Below are 23,382 nucleotides of genomic sequence, written 5' to 3' on the forward strand. Positions count from 1 at the left end.
TGGCTTGGTCTTGCCCAGCCCCTGTAGTGGGCATTTGAAGAATTTAATTATCAGATGGGAATTCTGTTTCTCTTTCACACACACACACACACACACACACACACACACACACACACACACACACACACAAACACACACTCAGTCTTTCAAGTAACATAGGCAAATGAGTAAGCAAACTTTAAAATGTATCTCCCCTGGTCTTCTTCAACAGCTTTAGAGTATGACCACTCTAGCACCATGATATTTTAGGCCATTCAGTCCAGAAATCTCATGGATGTATGCTCATGAAATCTCCAAGAAGATGAGGATTGCCAAAGAAATAGAAAATCCATGCCAGAGGCTGGAGCTTATCAATGAGTTAAGTCAGAAGACATTACAGAGTGCCCAAGTCATGACTTGAGAACAGGAAGCTAGAAGAGAGAAAAGAAAGAGAAAACTCCTGAGGCACCCCTGCCTTGGATGACCCTGAAGGTGAAGTCAGTTTCATTGCTCTTACCTTGCTGAAGTCCAGTCTTTGGGACTCGAATATTTTTGGCTTTGGAAAAAGTATTAACATGAACTTCATCCAGTCATTCTCTCCTAAAAAGAATTTTAAAATGTGGTAAAACCTACAATAGGATTAAAGAATTGTGTAATAATTACAAATAATATTCTTCCTTCAATTCCCTGCTCATCTGAAACTGCATGAATAAAAGACCAACTAGTAATCTATCATGACTTTTATCCAGTTAGTAACTAGAATATGCATTTCTCACATACTGCAAGTTTACTCTAACACTGAAAATTGGACAGATAATACTAACACTATGAGTTTCAATTTTAATATCTTTATTTTAAGTTCGTAACAGTGGTGTTTCCTGACAGTTTCAGTAATATTGCATAACTCCTTGCACATTTAAAATTCATTTATGATTTCTAAAGTAAGCAACTTAAAAAAATCACATTGTAACCATTTTGGAAAAGTAAATATTTTTAGTAGCTGTCTCAATCATATCTGAGATGTTTAAGCCAATGCAATGGAATCTTGCCATCTGGTGAGGAAATAAGCTATGAAGCATTTGTACATCAGTAATTCTATGATGCCTGTCTTCCACATGTGAGGCTCTGAAAAGGACACATGGCATTTACTTATCCATTTCTAGTGACAGGGAATATATGATTGAAGCAATCAGTCTCAACTTCACACCCACTTAGAGTCTGAGAACCTTTTTGTTTTCAACAAGCCAGTGTTGATGATCAAAACCCATATTAAACCTGAGTGCTTCTTTCCTATCTCGTAGGTTTTTTTGAGCACTTGTATTCTGTGGTTAGTCTTTGATTTTGTTCCTTTATAAAAAAGTTTTGAGGGTTTACAATGTATCAGTTGAGGCATTTCACATACACTAAAGTATAAAAAAAGATGCTTAATGACATATTAAACTTAAAATATAAATATGAACACAGAATTAATCAGATGGAATGCATAAAGTGCTACAATGAGTTATGTTACAAAGAAAAGTTACTTGAGCCAGTTCCTGCTCAGGGAAAGCTTCCTTGAGGAAATAAGATTGAATCTCCAAATCTAAACGATGAACATGTCTGTGTGACTTGGCTCCCAGTATTGTCATTCTGCTGAAGCTCTCTGTGGGCCAGTCTGAAGAAGAACAGATGAGAATCTGGATTTAGACCACCTGGGTTAAAAAGACAGCTTTTCTCCAGTTAAACACTAATTTTCCTGGACTAATTTTCTCATATCCCTTAATCCTCAGTTACATAAAATAACATCAAATTACAATATTTCACTGGAGTTCTTAAGGATACACCAAGAAAAAAAACTGTCCAATACATATAATCAAATCTCTGTCACAGAATACATATTAGTTGTAAGGATTCATTTCTCACGTGAGTTTGAAATCTCAGATTCCGTTTTTCTAACTATGTACTCAGTGAAAGGAGGATACCTCGTTCAGTTCCTCAGGCAGAAAGCTGTCTTGGCCTTCCTTCAGTCCATAATCCAAGGGTGAAGGCATGTGCTTCCTCTCTTCATATCAAAGACTTTTCTCAGATATCCAAGATTCATTCACAATTTGTTGTCGGGTGGATTTATCACCAAATAGAAAACAGGATGGCGCTCCAGCAGTCACAGGGTCACTAAGGTCCTCTCGCTGATTCTCCTGGTTCAAGGAACCAGCACGAACTTGTGAATCATCAGAACAAAGGGGGCAAGTTTTTTCTACATTGCCACCAAGATACGAGTGAGAGAATGCTTTTCTCACTTCTATTAGAGGAATGGCTTCAATTCAGACATTAATTGACACAGTTCACCTGGTTTTGCCAAGAATAAAATAAAACTTTGGGATAACGTAGCAAGGATTTCTAGCTTTACGTACGTGAAATTCTGATACTGCCTGTATTGGAAAAAAAAAGGGTGTTTTGTGGATTTTTTGGGGGGTGCAGGGGGAGCAGGTGATTTCTAGCTGTATTCAGACATCAAAGACAGAGTGTCAAATGAGGCGCTGATTCTCTAGGTTCTCTGGAAATACTGTGAAGGTCCTAGACACTCAGGAATAAAATTACACATTGCCAAATAAATATGGCTTCATTCCAGCGTCACTGGTCTGATGTGAGAGCAAAAAATAACTATTTTACTTGTCTATACTGACCATTGCACTGGCTTTGTTTCAACATTGAACTTCACGCCTTTAATATGTGCATAAAAATTACTTTAAGAAAAAACAACAAAACTCTTGTCATTGTTTCCTGGAAGTCAGAACCTGTAGATCCACCTGACTATGCTACCTTAGGCAGATAGGAAAATAGTAGGAGACTAAAACTTGTACAACACAAATCATTCAAGTGCCAAGCAAAGAAGCACTTGCTGATCATAACTTTGGGCATATATTAAGGTTACTCAGAGACAAGCTATATTTCTGGAATTGCAGTTTGTGTAATAAAATCAGAAGGCTGTCTCAGACATCTGGAGTAGCCAAGGACATCACTGTTGTGCATGAGGTAACATCTTTCTTTCATCCCATACCACTGCCTTTGGCTTTGCAGAACTGTCTTCAGCTTTGCTTTCTGTCCATTTCAATCACGTATAAGACTCACCCAGCTTCCTCGGTAATCTGCAGCTGCAGAGAAGTTCTGAACCAGTCCAAGTAGCATAGTTGTTGGATCTGAGCTCTAGTTTCATTTATCTCCGCCCTGTGAAGGTGTTTTTAGTCCAAGGAGGCTTTGTTGGGACTCGAAGCACCAGTGCTGAATTTACAAATAAGATCTCTGGAGAAATGTACCAGTCATGTCAAGGTCTTCTCCCAAAGGCTGAACATTTTTAAATCAGGAGAAGGAGTCACCATCATCTTGTACCAAGAGGTCAATGGCTGTCCCACCCTTAGGCAAAAAGTGTGGTCAGGTTGTACCAGGCTTTTGGAACCACTAATTCAGAAAGAAGGGGGAAGGTAAAGATAGAAAAACTAACTTACATTCTCTAGTTCATGCCCAAATGCTCAGGACCCAGTAATTGAATTTGTCTGCTATGAGGGCGGCAGGAACCTGACCATTTGAGTTATCACCTGTGGCTTTCTGGGATACACATTAGCAGAAAATTGAGATCACTGCAATATGAGATACAAGGATTCATGTGGCATTTTATTCACTGAGACTAACAATTGCTCCATCATAATAATGGTAATATTTAAAGCTGTGTGTTTAATGAGATCATCATAAAATAGATACAAAGAAAGGGAATTTATATAAAGATTGGACCCTAATATTTAAAGATTACATGAGGAAAAAGAAATAGCTGTTAGGAGAAAAATGCTGCAGTCAAGTGAAAAAAGAAAAATGTATACTAAAATAGTATGTTTAAGTATTTAAAATACTGTTGATAGGTCAAGTAGTAAAAGGACTGACATCACTGCTACAGCAATTACAGTCATAATTAACCTTGAAAAGAATGGAGTTATGCAGTAGTAACATGGGATTTGGTAGAAATTAAGGAGAAATTGGTGAAGAGAATAAGAAACAAAAAGTATAAATAACTCTTCCAAGAAGCTATATTACAAAACAACCCAAGAGAATTGGGTATAATGTTGGGTGGAAACTAGAATCAAGAAATAACAGTAGGAGAAATGTTATCAAGTGTTTATGTTCAGGGAGAAAGGTTCAATAGAGAGTAAAAACTGACAGTTCAAAGAATGAAGAGAAAATTGTTGGGTCTATGGCTTCAGGAGCAAAATATATTGAGAGTGAGAATTAGATAGGGTTGCTGTGTTATTGTAATGGACAATAAAGTGTGTGTTGAGTTATGTTTGGGAGGGAGAAAGAAACACATACACAGATAGATTATATGAAAAAACACTTTTATGTATGAACCAAACAATTTATACGGAGTAGAATCAAGAAATAGAGAGAAACAAGACAGGCAAGATTTATCAGTTTATTATCAATTCCTTGAAGAATTCAAGGAAAAGTAATCCCTGCCTCTTCACTTTTCAAATAAAAACAAATCAATGCAAACATGAATAAAACATTGAATAATGTTTGAATTTTACATGAAATGTCTGAAATGTGAATTATTAATAATTGGATGTGCAAATATAAATTCTAAACTATCTTCAAGAATTTAAGTGAATGAGGTAAAAATGTCAAGGCCTTTGGATCAAATTGTCCCACTCTCATTTCTGCAAAGCAAACTAACTGGAAGGAAAGCGGCTTTAAAACAATTGATTATTGTCTCTTATGACTCTCTAGATTTACTGGAGTCTGTTGGACATTTCTCACTAACAGTATCTTTCTCACACAGTGATAATGTTTTCATTGCAGTGGTGGTCATTTCCCATCTTCACTGGAATTGGTGTAGCGGATATTAGCTGTTTAGTAACAGCTCAGTCAAGGCTGCCCAGCAGATATCAGTGCTGTGGCATAGTGAGCAAAGCCACCACATGTGGTCCAGGCATCCAATATGGGAGCCACTTTGAGTTTTAGCTGCTCTGTTTCTGATCTGGCTACCTATTAATGTACCCTGGGAAAGCAGCAGAAGATGGTCCAAATCCTTGCGTCCCTGCACCCATGTGGGAGATCAGGAAGAAGCTCCTGGCTCGTGACTTTGGATTATTGTGCTCCAGCCATTGCAGCCATATAGAAAGTGAAGTAGAAGATGGAAGATCCTTCTTGCCACAATTCTGACAATTAAGTAAATAAGTAAATAAAGCTAAAAAGAAAAGGGAAGGGAAGGGAAGGGAAGGGAAGGGAAGGGAAGGGAAGGGAAGGGAAGGGAAGGGAAGGGAAGGAAAGGGAGGGGAAGGGAAGGGAAAGGGTAGGGAAAGAGGAAAGGGAAGAAAACGAAAGAAAAGGGAAGAGCTGTGTACTAGTGTCCAGAAAATAATTGTTCAATGACACAAATGAGTAAGTTATGAGTAAGATTTTTCACTCTGTAAATGGCCACAACTCCGGGTGTTCAAGGCAGAAGCCATGAGCCCAGAAATGCGGAACTTCAACTGGGTCTCCCGGGGACCCAATACTTGTGCCATGTTCTTGCTTTTGCAATCATAAATAGAGTAGCACAGACTTGGATTTAAACCACTATGTGGGTTTCCAGGATAGTCAGTGGAGGCTTAATCTGTTGCACCACAGAGCTGCTTAGTATACTGTTTGTTAAAATTTGCCCCAAATCTCTTGAAATTTCACATCAATTTTGCAGGGAAGTCACTGAAGTCATTCTACAAAGAAATGTAGAATAATTAGACTGCACCTTTTTGAAGAGACGCAAGGTCACATGGCGACAAACTACATGGGATGCAAGATACCATTTCAGACATCTCTAGAAAAGAAAACCTGCCCGGTCCTCTCGAAAAGTGTAACAATGTGTATCATTCCCTGCAGCAAAAATACATTGCCTCTCTAAGATCCATGAATCTTCTTTCCATTATGGGATGAATTCAAAATCCATGCTCTGAGCCTCTAAACCCAACTGGTAAATAAATATAAATCTCTTTAGTTCAATCCCTTGTACATAGGACCTTGCAGCATGAAGATCTGTGAAGTAAATAAAGGAGTTATTTATGTTAATATGAAGGATATAAGATGATAATGCAGAGATAGGATAATTGCAGTTGAGGCTCATGTGTGAAATAGTGAGTCACATTTAACAGTCATTTTTTTTTGTTATAGTTCTAGACCAGCCACATTTAAAAGTATGTCAACATTTTCATTTTTAAGATTGGTTTAATTATTTGAAAAGTATATTTACAGTGTTAGGAGGAGGAATTGAGAGTGAGATCCTCAATCTGATGGTTCACTTGGCAAATGTTCGCAATAGCCCAAACTGAGCCATTCTGAAGCCAGGAACCTGGAGCCTCTTCCAGGTGTCCCACATATATGCAGGGGTCGAAGGTCTTGGTCTATCCTCTTCTTCTTTCCCAGGCCATAAGAAGGGATCTAGGTCAGAAGTGGAGCATAGGAACTCAAGTTGGGGCCCAAGTGGGATACAGGCACCACAGCAAAGCAGCCCCCATCACCAGTTTCTTAATCAGCACCCAGTTCTGTTTCGCGGGAATGAGTGTCCAAGACGGCTTATTGACATGTCTGGTAGTTTGGCATTTTTCATGGGCTGTTGGCTGGGATTTCAGTTGGTCCTATTCTCCAGAATAGTTAGGTACACATTCTCCATTTTATCTTGGAAGTTCAAAGCATGGCAGCTGGGTTCCAAGTTCAAGTACTTTAAAGGCCTCAAGTGAAAATCCCAAAGATTTTTCATGGCCTAATAGCAGTGGTCAGGAAATCTATTCCCTAGGCCAACTTACTACTCAAGAATGGGGAAATTTATATTTAAACTATTGTAGTAATGACAAACAGTTCAATCTACAGAAAGTCAGGAAAAATACAAGATATTGTTTTGGCCATGTTTGTAAAATAAAAAGTCTGCTACATCAAGTTATTAAAAGGTTAATCTATATAGTTACTAAAATCAAAGATATGATAGACTTTTGTTTTTTCACAAAATTGCATTGTGTCAGAAACCAAAAGATTATGCAGAAAATAGAGAAAACTGGGCTGAGAAGATAATTATAAAAAGGAGACAAATGATCATGCCTTTTAATTGATAGGACACTGAACTTTGGGACATTTATAACAGGTGCATATACTGATCCAGAAGCAACTGTTCAGAAAATAAAGGAAAGTTATTTTATTTTCAAAAATACCAAAAAAATCATTTGTTAACTAAGTCTGTGGATTTGTTGAGGAGCCTCCTCAACTGTCAGGATGAGATGAAAGCAAGACTCCAAGATATCAATATCACCTACATAATTATTCAACAATGAAGAGATCCCCTTTAGCCAGATCACACAGTCTGTAACTTTGCACTTTTATCAAGTTCCCCAGGTGATTCTTACATTCACTAAAGTCTGAGGAGGACTACTGTCTTAAATGCTTGATTTTCTTGGAAGATTCTTTTAGGAACAGTAATCTTTGCTGTTATCATTGTTTTTTTACTGGGAAAGTTCCCTAAAAAGGTTCCATAATTGGGAGAGCTTAACTTAACCTTTTAAATATATTCGTAAAAATATGCCTATATTATTTATAATTAATATGTTGCTCTATATAATTTTAAACACTGAAATATACAGACATTTTCATAGAAAATATGTCTACATTATATATGATTAACATGCTCTTCTATTCCCAAAATAGATACAAATCTCCCATCTTTTTCAGGAAAATGTATGTTCTTCAACTCTAATTGTATCTTTTGAAATCTAGTTGGTAATCTTGGCTCACCACTTGCTGCAACGTATAGCAGATTTCTCCATTGCATATAAATTTGAGTCTACACTATAGGGACTTTAAAAGTGAGACGCATTCTCAAATCAAGTATAATTACCTGTTTTCATTCCCAAGTTTTTAATCTCATGTCACTGCTTTCCTTTGCGGGAGAAGAGGAGAATGACTTTGTCCTGAATCTTTTTGGTCTTTACCCCATAGATAATTGGATTGAGTGCAGAAGGGATGGTTACATAGAGGTTTGCAAACAATATATGGAAGGAGCGAGGAATATTGTTACCAAAACGGTGGGCAAGGACAGAGAATATGGCAGGTGTGAAGAACATAAGAATGACACAAATGTGAGAACCACACGTGCTGAGAGCCTTCTGGCGAGCATCCTGGGATGGAAGATTGAAGACTGCACGGAGGATTAGACTGTAGGAGACACCAATGAAGATGAGGTCTGACATGACGGTCATTATAGGCACAGCAAAGCCGTACCAGATATTGATGGAGATGTCTGCACAGGCAAGCCGAGCGATGCCTATGTGCTCACAGTATGTGTGTGGGACAACAAAGGTTCGGCAGAAAGGCAAGCGCTTTAACAGGAACACACAAGGGAGGATGATACAAAAGCTCCTACTGATAATGCCCACTGTAATCTTACCAATAAACTGACGGGTGAGAATTGTATTGTACCGAAGAGGGAAGCAAATGGCAACATAGCGATCAAAGGCCATGGCCAGCAAGATGGCAGAATCCATGGCAAAACTACAGTGGTGAAAAAACATCTGAGTAAGACAGCCAGCAAAGCTGATTTCCTGGGGGCCCAGCCAGAAGATGCTAAGTGTTTTGGGTACACAGGAGCTTGGCAGGATGAGATCTGTAGCAGCCAGCATGGAAAGGAAGAAGAACATGGGCTCATGGAGGCTGTGCTCTGTGGAAATAAGGTAGAGAAGGACACTGTTGCCCATAATGCCCATTAGATAGATGACAAAGAAGGGAATCCCGATCCACACATGGAACTTCTCCAACCCTGGGATCCCAAGGAGGATGAATGGGCCTGGATCCAGATGGCTCAGATTGAATGTGGCCATGACGGACATGGATTGCTTGTGGCTCACAACCTGGAAATGAAAATGTCACAGCTATGGTTACACTGCTCTACAGACATCTGCCTCTCTGTCCTTTCCAGGAAATAGTCAACTATCTCTCCTCTCTTTGTTTTGCCAATAAATCTCCACCAAATTTTCAGTCCCTATTTTAAGTCATAAAGGAAGTGGAGTGTTACTAAAACAATATTTTCCCAGAGACTTCAGTCGTACAACTGAAACCAATTCTGCCTACCTATCAGAAATTAGGAGTTTTGTAAGAAAACATTACCATAAAATAATTACTAAGTCAGGATTTTGAGTCAAATTCACTGTGAAAACAAACCCTGGACAATATGTCTATCTGTTGTATACTGGCTCTGCAATCAGTGCCTTTGTCTAATACATTCTTGCAAATTTTCAATGAAAAATCAGTGTTTATTACTGAACTTTTCTCTGTTGTAATAATACACAAATCTTTTGCTCCAGTCTTCATGATTTTTGTGGGGTTGGAGAGAATTTTTCTTTTTGTTCCTTGAATGCTTGGATTCTGGAATTTTCTCTCCATACCAGTTGCTTTTCTTAATTTATTTTTTGACAGAAATATGGGAAATCCGTGGTTTAACTAAAAGTTTTATTTTGAAGATTTTGAAGTTTATGATTTTTAAGATATGCCTCACTCTTCCATGTTTGAATTAATTATCCTCTCCTTGCCAGAATGACTTAAAAAGTCGGCAGGTGAACCAAAGTCAGCATGTTCCAAAGTACCCATTTACTTTTTCCATTCCTTCAAGCTTATTAATATTTTAATATTTTGCTGCTCAGAAAAATGCAGCATGGCACAATCATTAACTTAATCGAGTCTTCAGGTTACCTTAATAGTGTCTCCCTGAGCTGCCCACAACCCGTTTCAGTGTTACATACACTTACTGCTACCACTATGTTCACAGTTGTTCTATAATACTCAGCAAGGTATATTAATTGTTGTAGCAAAGTATATAGAGGCAGCTGGTACTAATGCATTAGAAAATGTTGATAAATTGATTTCTAAGACATTACAAAGCAGAATGGGTAATGTGACAGTGGATAGAGGGATTTTGCCTGTTTCTGTGATCCTTGAATAAAGTGTGTTTTCAGAACACATCCAACAAGATAAGCTAAGGGTGACAGATGCAAGGCCGTGAACCTGTTGAGAAGAAGCTCCAGGAAAAAGAGGTTGTGGACTCCTCCCCTAGCATGCTTGCTGCCCCCAGTGAGTTCTTGAAGGTGTTTTCCGCTATTGTTGATGAAAAGCAAACATCTGTGCTCTGCCTAATCAGCTAACCAAGGGCAGATAGTACTTCTTATCTATTCCCCATGTCAATAATACTTTGACCTAGGCACCTTGTTAACTTTCCTTAAGCTCCCTGCTTACAGACAAGAGCTAAGTCTTGGTTGTGTTTGGACTACTATTTTACCAACTGTAGAGGAACTGAAACTCTATAAATAAACTTTTTTCAGTAGCCCAAAAGAGCATTGTCCCCCCATTTCTTTTTGGTCACTCTCCTCCCCAGGGACACACAAGTTAAATATCAAAAAGTGCTTGCTCATTTCCTTTTTCGTGACTTCCACTTGGTCTGATGATTTCAGAAAATAATTTTAACGATTATTCAAAATATGACCAGTTACTTATAACTGCTAAAACAAGTGCAGGAGCGTGAACAGGTAGACACATTAAGTGAGTGTGTGAATAGCACCCACAGGCTCTGGCTCTTGCTGACATCCTGTCTGTGGTGCGTGCTTCCTTCTGAAGCATCTGCATACACATCCTGACTCACAGACCCTGTGGGTTGTGACACCGCTGTGGGCACAGAGTTCTTAGACGATATTTCAAAACATTCAATGCTTTTCCTTGCCCAGTCTTCATGATTGTGGTAAATAACATCAGACTGCAAGAGAAACATCAAAATGAAAAGCCCCTGCAACATTTATCCCTTCTGCATGTCAAAAGTAAGGTTTCTTTATTCACCAAGTATGTCACCCGAACTTGACTTCCAGCTCTGCCTAAAATTCTACTCCACTGCTGTTTGGCCTCAGTGATTTCTTCAGCCTAGCCCATTTTCTCTCTTCCTTCAGATAATATGCACCCATGTGTTGTCCCCAGCAGGCTTTCCTGACCACTAACCAAACTCGATAATATCCCCATATATGGTACTCAGGAACGACCTTGCATTATCTGACCAGAGCACTCACTAAAATATTTCCACTTATTTTACTCTGAATTCACATTTAATAGACTATAAACACAAGCAGCCAATAATCTCATCTCATTTTTTTCCTTATTCTCCAATTATCAGGATTGTAATTTTTTACCTCAAGAAATATCTACGAACATTTTTGGAAGAATAATGAGAATACCTAAGAATTAAGTTCCTATGAGGCCCTTCTCTTGTTGCCGTGCTCTTATATGAGTGCAAGCACAGAACTCTCTTCGAAGTTCTAATCTTGGCACTCCCTGTTTACTGGAGCCCGTCTATGAGCTCTGTTTCTTATAATTCTACTCCCCATCAACTTTACTCTCTCAACTTACCAGGTCTTACCTTGATGGTCCCAGTCCTCAAATTATTTTGGCAAACACGGAGGTATAAATAGATTACAGAAACACGACAGGACAGACAGACGAAAGAGGACAAGAAGCAGTCCCAGGGTCAGGAAGGACAGACAGGGGTGCAAAAGGCACCAAGCTTACTCCAGGCTTGAAATAGGGAAAAACAAACCCAGAAGACAGAGTGCATGGGCTGCCAATATATGCCCCTTGTCCTCTCCAGGGACTTTAGGGAACTTAAAATGGAATGCACTGAGCCGGATGGGACCTAGCAGCCTCAGGTCCCAAGGCCCCAGATGAGTCTGCAATAGGAACATTGATTCAATCAAATTAACACTTTACCATCCTGCATTTCTATGCTGATAGTAATGACTTGCACATTTTAGAATCCAGAAAATTAGTATAAAGGTGAAAAATGTAAAAGTTTTCCCTCATTTATGCCAGAGACCCTAACCAGAATCTTATAAGAAAAGATAGTTTAACAAGAAAAAAGCATAAGAAATTTATTTGATCCATGTTTTACAAGACAGGTAGAAACTTCAGAAATGAAGAGCAGAGACTGGAGGAAAACCATTTTCATGGATATATTGGATGAAGCATGAATAGCCATAAAGAAATGTGATGAGACAAAAAGTGTTGGATCTAGTGGTCAGGAACAGGGAAATTTAGTGCTCATTTGTTCAGATTTTGGTCTACAAGGCCTCCTTTTTCCCACTCCTTCAGATATGAGACAAGACCCCTGTCTGAGTAGGGCAAAGCTGCAGTACCCACCAGCGAGGGTTGGGACTGGAGGCAACCCGTAACAGGCCAGCCTGCAGCACCTGATGGCAAAGGTCAAAATGGGTATGGATTATGCCAGACTGGGTCAGAGCAACCACTGGCATGAGCCCGAGTAAGTGCAGCTGTGAAGTGCCAAGACGGGGCAAGTCCAGCCAAGCTAGACTGCAGAACCACATGGAAAGTGCAAGCTCCAGGGATGGGAATGGGTCTATTAGGGAAAATATTAGCACCTCTGATGGGCTGCAGCTCCCACTGGTGAGCATGAGAACCAGAGCTGGGAGTGGACCTGGCTAAATAGATGTTAGCACCCAAGAGTGTTAAGTATTGGTTGGATAGTGGGGTCAGTTGGGTTGAGCTAAGCTGCAGCACCCTTTGTTGTGTACAAAGCTGAATGAGATAGATGTGGGATAGGCTGGACCAGTCTGCTGCACATACCATAATGTGTAAGAACTAGGGCTGGTACAGGGAGGGTGGGCTTGTTTTGGATTGCTCTAATCAGGCTGCATCTCCCACTGATGTACATGATGGCTTGTGGTAGGCAGGGTTGGGCTGAGCCGCAGTAGCTATCAGTTTGTTTAAAACATGGGGCTGGAGACAGAATTGACCCAGCAATTGCAGTCAGCAATTGTGTGCTAGCCTGATACGGGCACTAGACTGAGCCAGAACCCCCACACCAGCTAGCACACACAAAATTCAGGTCTGGTCACTTCAGACAAGGTTTCTTTGGGGACTCCGTTCTTCCCCAACTGAACAATTGGACTCAGAACCCCAACCACAAGGAGAATCGCATCATCTGTGGTCAGACAGATGAAGTGCATGTATCAGAACTGAGCCTCGTCAGTTGCTAAGATGGTGCAGTAGACGGCATGCCCGGATGCACAGAAATGAAATGACAGTCAATCAGAGCCTGCAGAGGACATCTGGTACCACAATAGAGGATGGAGGACAGAACAAATTGGACAACTCTCCCAGCCCAGTGCTGACAGCAAATATCTGGATGAGTGGAAACTCTGAGATGGACCTTGGAAGGATTTCCACATCCTTGCAGCAACAAAATCAATAGCACTTCAGAGCTATCAACACCACTTGAACAGAATCTTCAGAGCATGCTCCACATCGGGGACCTTGGGATGATATCAGGTGGACATCTCCATCACTGGGTACTGATGCTGTTAGGATGTGTGGTGGGGCTTCTCTGCTTTTCCTTTGCTCCCTACACCCCAATACAGGAAGGAAAAAGAAAAATGGAAACAAGAGTCTCATCCACTTTCCCCTAATCTTAAACCCTTGTCATGGTAAACAGTGATTAACATGGGCATGCATTCATCCTTTTCAACTATGTAGATATCATCAAAAATAAATCTGAAAGGAAAAGAAGAGGAGAGGGGAAGGGAGGGAGGGAAGGAAGGAAGGAAGGAAGAAGGAAGGAAGGAAGGAAGAAGGAAGGAAGGAAGAAGGAAGGAAGGAAGGAAGGGAGGGAAAGGAAGGAAAGAACGGAAAGGAAGGTAAGATAATAAATTAGAAATACTTATTTTAATAATATCTATTTTGGAAATGCCTTGGAAGTGCCTATTTTGAAATGCTTCTTTCAAAATTCAAAGGATAGCTGGGATATCACAAAATTAAAAACCGTAAAATAATAAAAATAAGGAAAGAATGACTTTGGCAAAAAATTATCTCTTACTAGTGAAAAAATTATTATCTATGACTCTCTCAAAAATTTTCTGTATCTTTAGGTTGAGTGATAAATCCAGATGGAGACCCACATGAAACACAAGGAATTAATGTGCTAAATGAAAGTGAAATTCCCTCCATTGATCTACTCATCAAGTATGTTTTGAGTATATGTGCTATGTATAATTTTCAGACAATTGGGAATTCAAGCATAGACAAGGCAGACATTAACCTAGCTCTCAAAGAACTAATGGAGAAGACAGATATGTTTAAGAATAAGAGTTTAAATGGAATTGTCAAGAGAAGGGACCCTGAGGCATCTTCCATGTTTATGAAACTGAATTTAATATGCATTATGAGTGTACTGTAAAGATGCATTAACTGTGTAATTACTGTGGTGTGCAAGGTCATTTTATTTAACTTTGCAACATACAGAGATAACTTGATGCAGGTTATGGCAATATTTTTTAAAAAACAGTAATATAGAGGGAACAGCTTTCATGTATTTGATAGATACAATCTTGTAGGATTTATTTTTATCAGGAAGTCAGATTTACATAGAAAAAAGGAGGGACAGAGAGAAAGATTATCTGCCTGCTGGTTCACTCCCCAAGTGGCCAAAACTGAGCCATCCAAAGAGCTGAGCCATCCAAAGCTAGAACCCCAGAACTTCCTCCAGGTCTGCCATGCCGATACAAGGTCCCAAGGCTTTGGGCCATCCGCCACTGCTTTCTCAGGCCACAAGCAGAGAGTTGGGTGAGAAGTGGAGTAACAGGGATATGAACCAGCTCCAATTTGTGATCCTGGTGCATATAAGGTGAAGACTTTAGCCACTACGCTACCAATCCAGGCCTAAATAAAATTGTTAGAAGCTAACTATACATACTCCCTCCAGCCATCCTCCCTCTCTCTGTATTGTCTCCTTCCTTCATTTCTTTTTATTTCATTCAGTTCTGAGGAATCTCCATACTGTGTTCTATAAAAGTTGTACATACTCTTTCAATTGAGTGTGCAGGGGAGACAGACCAACTTAGGACCTAAGACCATGATGCCAAGAGTTTTCCTTGTAATGTTTTAAGATTAAATTTATTTATTTTATTATTTTATGATACAGTTCTATAGACTCCGGGATGCCCCTTTCCCCCCTGCCAAATCCTCAAACTCCACTGTTTCACGGGGAGTTCATCTTTGGTTTGAAAGTAGAGATGCATATTGCATTGTCTGTGTAACAAGTCTGTGAGAGAAGGAAAGAGTGAAAGTTGGCAAACATGACTTGGAGCAAGAAATTTCTTCTGCAGTTTGAATGTGCGTGAAATATTTCTTGAGAACATATGGTATGTCAGGTATATTCATTGGGGACCTGCCTGAGACTGAGTTCCTCTCTTCAAGTAGCTCATAACACAGGTGTAAATAAGTATACAAGCAAGTAAATGTGTATTGAAATGGTGACCTAAAGAAAACAGCCCTTGCTTATTGCTTTCTGAATCCATGGGAAAATGACAGCACATACATCCACACACAGAGACCCACAATCTTTATTAATTCAATAGTGATTTCACATGTTCATCTTGAACGAAATGCACAGCTTCCTTTCCAGTGGAGTTTTAGGTATTGATAATAGTTCTCTAGCATAGTTTCCTAATACTAAAATGCTTACCTCCTACCCAGCTCTACTGAGTGCACATTTAATCCACACATTTATGTTTTATGTAAAGTAACAGGACTCTGAGTACTGCAATGTAAAAGAAAGCCATAACTTTTGAGATTTTGGCTCAAACAAATGACCTGTAAGCGTATGCACTAAGTGTAAATAAACATACAGAGTTTTAAGGGAGTTTCTATCATTAATTAAGTCCTGCAATTAATCAATTAACTTCCTGCAATGATCCTAAGAAAGTACAATACTTTTATTGAACCCAAGGACGGTGGGACCACAGCAGAGTTCAGTGGTGCAAAACAACACAGTTATACAGGAATGATGCTCATAAGATGGTCCCCATGCTTTGGTAGATAAGTAAACAGCAAGGAGTAAAATTGGAGGACCTTCGAAGAGAATATTTAAGCGTATTAGCTTTTAAAAGAAGACTGAAATAGTCTCAAAGAGATTTTATTATCTGTAGTATCTGTATCAAAGAAAGAAATGCAGACAGACTAGTTAGGGTCCAGTCAAGCTCTACCCTCAGAGGAAAGGTGAGAATATGATGGATATTTCCACTTCAATGATTTATAAACACTGCAGACTCAAATATGCAGCTCAGATGTTCGTTTTGTTGGATGATAACAACATAGGAAAAATATAGGACAAGGCATATTTTCTGGTTTGGGATTTACGTTTAGTGGTATCATCTGCTATAAAGAAAACAGTTAAGAGTGAATTTCTTTCACAGGGTAATGTAGTACGTTTTCAGGTTTCAGAGAAATTAAGTCTGAAGAGTTGGTGAGCCTTTTAAGCAAACAGATACTTAGTTCAAGAGGTCAGAGTTCAGAAGCACTTGTTACCTTTCCTCAATATGTGTGCCTATCACTTCATTTGTGAATCAAATTAATATCACACTCCCATAGTTCTTATATTGGTTATTTTGATAAATGTAAAATACAAGATAAGGCTTGTGAAAAAACAAAGTTTAGATTGTTCTTAGATGCTGCAACTTAAAAAAAAAAACAGACTAACATATAACCAATTCTATGTAATCTGAGCAGGCAATTAATAAAGCAGAATTAGAGGACATGGTAGGTGTCATTAATGATATATAGATACTGTTTGGTAATTAGAGAGGGTTGGTAACTACCCAATAAAGGAAGACAGGGGCTTGTCCTTTACCACAAAACGTGAGCAACACACTGGGGAGAGTTACATGTGAGGAAATATCTATCCTTCCAATATCTCAACATCAGCTGTAAAGACCATTGAAACACCTCAGTTTTGGTACTCCTCTGTATTCATCATCAGCTTCTTAGCACAAATGCTTTAAAAAAATGTAAACAACAAAGACACTTGATTTTGAAAGAATTTAGAGTATTTTCTTCCTGCTTCTCCCTCTGGCCTACACTTGACACATTAGTAGAATGCTGACATTTCAAATCAACAGGTGTCACAACTTTATTTTGATTTCTTTCCAAGTTGTAAAAAAAAAAAGAATTACACCAAATCAATTTTACCTCAATATCCTCTTCAGTTTCCATTCATTGTTTCTTCTGAAATGAGAAGAGCAGAACAAATTTTTCCTGGATCTGTTTAGTCTTTACTCCATAAACGATAGGATTTAGGGCAGGAGGAATGACCACATAGAAATTGGCAAATAGGATGAGTACATTTTGAGGGACACTGTGTCCAAAGCGATGGGCAAGGATGGAGAAGGCGGCAGGTGTGTAAAACATGAGAATCACACAGATGTGGGACCCGCAGGTGCTCAGGGCCTTTTGGCGGGCACCCTGGGATGAGAGCTGAAAAACAGCACGGAGGATGAAGATATAGGAAACACCGATAAAGATGACATCAGAGACAACTGTCATGAGAGGCACAGCAAATCCGTACCAGACATTGATGGAGATATCAGCAGAAGAGAGCCGAGCAACACCTATGTGCTCACAGTAGGTGTGTGGGATGATGCGTGTCCGGCAAAAGGGTAAACGTTTTACCAGAAAAACATCTGGCACAATAATCAAGAAACTCCTCACCACAATGGTCACCATCAACTTGACAATCAGCTGTGGGTTGAGGATGGTGTTGTATCTCAAGGAGAAGCAGATGGCCACGTAGCGATCAAATGCCATGGCCAACATGATGGCCGAGTCCACCACAAAGCTGAAGTGGAGGAAGAACATCTGAGTGAGACAGCCAGAGAAGCTTATTTCTTGGAAGCCAAGCCAGAGGTTATTGAGCAGTTTAGGCACAGTGGCCGTGGACAAGATGAGATCTGTGGTGGCCAGCATAGACAGGAAGAAAAACATGGGCTCATGGAGGCTGTACTCAACTGCAATGAGGTAGAGGAGAATGCCATTGCCTGCAATAGCCACAACATAGATGGCACAAAAGGGAATCCCGATCCAGACATGAAACCTTTCCAGGCCAGGTATTCCAAGAAGGATAAAGGAGCTGGGGTTGTAACAGCTCGCATTGTCCATGGTTTCTTCAGCCTGGAATCCACTGGCTGCTGAGTCCTGAGAATACACCATTGTTAGAATGGGCTGAACAAGCCAACAGACTTACTCTACAGCTGAATACTGATAGGGATTGCTAACTTTTTTCCTTCTCTTTGCCACTGATTCCATTTTCTTTGTATATGACTTCTTTATATGGCATTAACAAACCATACCAAGTGTTGTTTTTGAGGGTCAATTTTACATAATGAAACACAGATAGTTATGTCTCCTATCTCCATGTGTATTACGTAGTGTAGGCACAAGTTCAAAATCAACAAAAAAAATCAGGCATGAAGAGAAAAGTAGTGGTGGTGTGTGGAGAGGGTTTAAATAAATTTATTTTAAAATTATCATATTAGGTGAAGACAAATCACAAGAAAAAGGGAGAGATTATTTTATAGAGCAAATTATTACTTTCTCAGACAAAAAGTCTAATAAAAAAATGAATTGAGGGTTTAGATAAAACAAGAGAAAGATAAGGAAAGGGCAGACTCTAAAACCTAGTTTCACAAGGACTGAACAATGGTTCGGGTCAGGTGTGCTTACTGGAATGTGAATATGAAAGAATGCATCTATCACAAAACACAAAGGGACAAGACAGCAGCAGTCCCTGTATGAAGAGGACAGTGATCCCACAAGACGATTTATGACTTCCAACACTGGAAAGTAAGGGTCGGACAAAGCTTCCCTCATCAGGGAGATTTATCCTAAGGAACGTTTGGCAGAGCACATTCTCATTTCCCAGAGGTTAAATAAAGAAGAGAAAGATTTTGCCCGTAAAGTTTCATGTCTTGATCACAGTGCTTGGACCCCATCTGCAGAAATCTACAGCTGTACATGAAGTAGGGCCCACCTTTGGAGGTGGCTTTTGCACTCAAACTGCTCTGGACTAGTAATTGTATTTCTGTGTGCTGTGTAAAAAGTGTGTTCGAAAGGGAAAACAAAGGGAGTCAGGAACACCTGGCACCAGGGACCACGGCGATGGAGAGCTCTTCAAAACGTGCACCATGTTCAGACCACTTTGAAACACCAGCAAATTTAGTCATTGGAAAAAAATTTTGAAGAAAAGAAACAGGGAAATGTCCAGCTAGTGATTCGAATGCCTGAGTCCATCTGGGAATAGTCAGCTTCAAGCTCTGGCTCCAGCTCCTGAGTCTAGGTGCTTACTGATGCAGGCACTGGAGGAAGGCAGAGAGGCTGAGTTCCCAGCTGCCAGCGCTTGGGGAAGGAATCAGTAGGATTCAGTAGAACAATCTCTCCTCTCTCTCCTTTCCTCCCATTCTCTCTCCTTCACATCCTCCTCTATTCCTGCTGTCAAATGAATACTTTTTATATAATTAATTTACAAATAAGTGTATTTTGTGATCAACTCACAACATCTCTACATTACTCTGTCTGCCAAGGATCTGCAGTATTTTACCTAAGCAAAGCAGGTGTAATCACCCACTGCAGATTTTATGACATTTCAGCCAGGTCCCCAGTCAGAACTTCAGTGACAGAGCTTCTCTCTTAATACTGTCCCTGGTAGAATCCATGATTAGGTAAAATGAAGATATTACACACACTGGAGGCAAGGTAGCTGATCCCCACTGTGCAGAGGATACCCCTCAGGTGTACACAACCCTCGAAGCCATATGCATCTCACGCACACTGAACCCCTACACACACTGAACTTCTATGGAAAACATACAGCAACAAAATCTTCAAAAAGTCCTCCCTAAAGTGATGCTCATATGCTCCCCCGTGGCCAGAAAAGCGGGTAGACTTCTAAAACCCCATGACAGATCTGTAATTTAGACCAGTTTGCAGATCAGCCTCTGCAAACACAGATTTACATCCTCCTAGCAGGAAGGACATTTCCTTGGGGTCACAAGTAATATATTTAATGGGGGAAAGAAATTAACCATGAATCATTAAAACCACAAAGGGAAACAGAAAGAAAACCAAGGGCTGCTGCTTCAGCCAAGCCTGTTTTGGTTACATGCGTGCTACCCGCCCAAAGAACTCTCCCTCCCAATCACTAGTCACATTAGTTGGTCTGCACTTGGACTCAGCAGTTACCAGCCAGGGTCCGCCTCCTTAGGAATGTAATCGGTGCCCCATTTCTCCTACAATCGTATCTCCCAAAGCATGATACTCTGAGTAAACTAGAGACCACACTTGTTGATAAAATAAGAGAGCCAGGGTAGGGTTTTCTTTCTCACTGATACGATTCAGTTTTCAACTCACCAGATGTAATTTGTCTTCTGTTTTTTAATTCAGAGATTCAGTGGGAAATATTTATTAAAATAAGGCAAGAAAACTTAGGCCAGGGTTTCTAACAAGGGGAAGAATGAGTAGATTTATGCAATTGCCTGTATCCCCAAGAGATAATCAGGTACTATGGGCCACTTCATTTTCGATTCCAACCTAAGGAACAGAAACAGCCCTATTAACACGTTTCCCTTGAGATGGAAATCAGCTGGGTCTTTTAGTAGCCTGTGGATATCCTGTCTCTAGGACATTGATCTGAAAACAAATCAGAAATTTTATGAGTAGTTTCTCAGTTTGCAAGCATACACATTCCTGCATACATGTGTAAGGCCTTCAGAAGGTCATGAAAAACGATTATTATGAAAAATACATGCACATATTTCAAATATGTTTGCACTAAAATAGACTCAATTTGAGATCATTACACTAAGTTAAATAAGCCAGAAGCATCCCCCATCATACTCTGTCGCTGTCTTTTTTTTTTTTAATCACAGTTAATGCATAGTGACAGGATAAAAGTCGTAAGGATGCAAGATCATTTGGTACATAGTTATAAATATTGCTTCAATGAATGGCACCATTACTTCATGAAATCAATATCTTTCACTGTTTCTAGGCAGTAATTTGTCACCCCCACGTCCCCAGAGCTCGTTGCCACACAGGAAGCAGGTGTTACCAGCTGCTTCAAGCACCCAGCACCATGAATTTCTGACTCAGGAAGCTGTGGCCCCTATTCCACGAACCAAAAGCGGCCAGTGGGGTAGAGGATCATGTAGGGGTGCCCAATCCAAGTAATATGGAGCCAGTGCAGTGAATTCCTGACCACAAGGCTAAGCTGTGAACCATCCTACAAGCCAAAAGCAGTCGGTGGGGTGGCAGACACATCTGACTTTAAAATGTTTTCTCTCAAATATCAATACTGACACTGTATCATGACTTCCCACTACCTAAATTTCTCTATCATAAAACCTAATCTAGTCTACATAGTCACAGGATATTCAAACTGTGAAATATCAGCAGAAATTTAGAGTATCATGCATCTAAATCTGCCTTCTCCACAGCAGGTTTTTGTTTTAATCAATCCCAGCTAATTCTACTGCCTACAAAAACCTCTTCTCACAGCAGCAAAGGACCAGCCCTGGGCTCAAACATACCTGTTAATGATGTCATTCACATCCTAGGGACAAAAGAGCAAAACATGAGTTAATCATAGGTTCTACACACTTGCAATGCTTCATCACACTCCCACCTGCCCCGGTGTACTGAAAGTGTAAGACTCAAGATAATGATCTGAGCAGGATCAGGTGAGGTTGTCAGCATCCCGAAACATAGATAGACATTATCAACATACAACATCCACCCTTTCATATCTCTTATCCTTAACTAAAAATTGCACATTCTTTCCTATGTATTCCTCCTCTCTAGGACAGCCACTCTCTAAATTTTCCTATCCTGACTTTTCAACATCTGCAGCCAGGATGGGTCGTGGTACAGATGTTAAAGATAGAAGCTGGGATCATGTTCTGGAACCTCCATTTCCAATCCAACTCCCTGTTAGTTAACTGAGAAAAGTAATAGAAGTTGGTTCATGTGTTTGGGCAATTGCCACACATGTGGGAGAACAGTATAGAGTTCTTGGAGTCAGCCTGGCACTGCCCTGGTCATTTTCACTTGACCTTAGCCAAAAGGCCAGGAAGAGGTAGTTTTTCTCATTTTCAAAGTTTTTAGTAAATCAGTAGTGGAAGGAAGGTCTAAACTCACTGCATACACAGAAAAATAAATTTTGTGAAATCATCAGATAACAAGAAAGCTCTATTCCTGAAGAAGGCAGCACAACTGCAATATGCAAGCATGCACCAAATTGAAGCACTAAAGTCAATGAGACAAATGTTAACAGATGAGGAACAGGATAAACTTTAGGCAGTAACAATAGAGTTCTGCATTATCCTGATTTCTGCAATACAAGATAAAATAATCTAAAAGACGGACTCCCAATCAACTGTTATCTATATCCTGACAACAGAATGTTGGACCTTCTACAATTTCCATTCCTACAATTTCATGATAAACGGAAGAATGATGGACTTGAGTCTGTTGCTGCAGGATTGTACTTTTGTTACGATACAGCCAAAACAGTTGGGGGAGGCGTAAAGGAGATTGGGAGGGAAATCTCTAAGCTTTACAAATTATCATAAAAATTAAGTACTTAAAAAGATAAAATGATGATTCACACAAACAAAACAAACATACAACTCAGTAAGGATGACTGAGGTACACCAAATTAGACTACATGATTCTTAGAGTTTAATACAAAACATTATATCCAAAAGCCGGACGGACATTCTTTTAAAGAACATAGGAACTTTCTGAGAAGTCTTAGTGAGGGCGGGAGGTCTCAGGGTCACAGCTCAGCCTTCAGGACCAGGTTGGCACAGTGAGCAGCAGAGAGGAGAGGAAGGCTTGGCTGTGCTCAGGGAGGAAACAGATACCAGGAGAAAATAAAACAGGGACCTTAGAGAGTTTGGGGACAGCTGCAGGGTAACTGCTGTCATGGGAACGTGCAGTGTCTCTTCATGGCTTGTCCTCCCTGCGGGAGGGAGCCATCCAGAGTGAAGTTGCCCTGCTCTGCGGCTTGGCCATCCATCCTATACACCCTAGGGTCTCCAAGGGCAGAATCATGAGCATACTGATCTTCTCTCAGCATCACTAACCTCGCTCATCCTTCTGCTTGGGCCGGACCTGCTCTTCAGACAAGAACCAGAGGGAGACACCAGAGGAAGAACTTCCATAGGAAGTGCTTTTCCTCATCCTTTCTTTTTACTTGTGCTTTTCAATTTTTTTAAAAAAAATCTTTATTTTTTTTTTTTTGAGTCAAAAAAGTTTTGGGTACCATTTGATATCTCAATTCATGAATATATTGTGTACTCTTCAAACCAGGGAAACATTGATCAGTCTATGGTGAAGATGTCATAATCTGTTCTTTCAGTTTTTAAAAATAAAACAAGCCCACTAGTTTCTGTCCACCATGATCACCCTGCTTTCCATAGAATACTCGAACTTTTCTCCTAACTGCAACTACTGCCTGCTAACCAACCCAGTTTAAGGTGAACATCT

At 40.0% G+C, this 23,382-nt stretch overlaps 2 protein-coding genes across 2 annotated transcripts; both read right to left on the bottom strand.

Moving 5' to 3' along the window:
• Window positions 1-7,892: 7,892 nt before the first annotated feature.
• Window positions 7,893-8,849, bottom strand: LOC121145435 (olfactory receptor 52H1-like). Its single transcript, XM_040964272.1, has one exon. It carries the CDS (start codon window positions 8,847-8,849, stop codon window positions 7,893-7,895), a length of 957 nt encoding a protein of 318 aa, XP_040820206.1.
• An 8,206-nt stretch (window positions 8,850-17,055) lies between these two features.
• On the bottom strand, window positions 17,056-17,997 carry LOC121145419 (olfactory receptor 52H1-like). The gene has a single exon (XM_040964250.1). It carries the CDS (start codon window positions 17,995-17,997, stop codon window positions 17,056-17,058), a length of 942 nt encoding a protein of 313 aa, XP_040820184.1.
• Window positions 17,998-23,382: the final 5,385 nt, after the last annotated feature.

This window comes from Ochotona curzoniae, unplaced genomic scaffold (assembly GCF_017591425.1).
Source record: "Ochotona curzoniae isolate NIBS_2020 unplaced genomic scaffold, NIBS_Ocur_1.0 scaffold_3223, whole genome shotgun sequence".
Lineage (NCBI taxonomy): Eukaryota > Metazoa > Chordata > Mammalia > Lagomorpha > Ochotonidae > Ochotona > Ochotona curzoniae.

Coding starts and splice junctions, on each gene's coding strand:
- LOC121145419 (XM_040964250.1), bottom strand. CDS start 17,997: ATGGACAATGCGAGCTGTTACAACCCCAGCTCCTTTATCCTTCTTGGA.
- LOC121145435 (XM_040964272.1), bottom strand. CDS start 8,849: ATGTCCGTCATGGCCACATTCAATCTGAGCCATCTGGATCCAGGCCCA.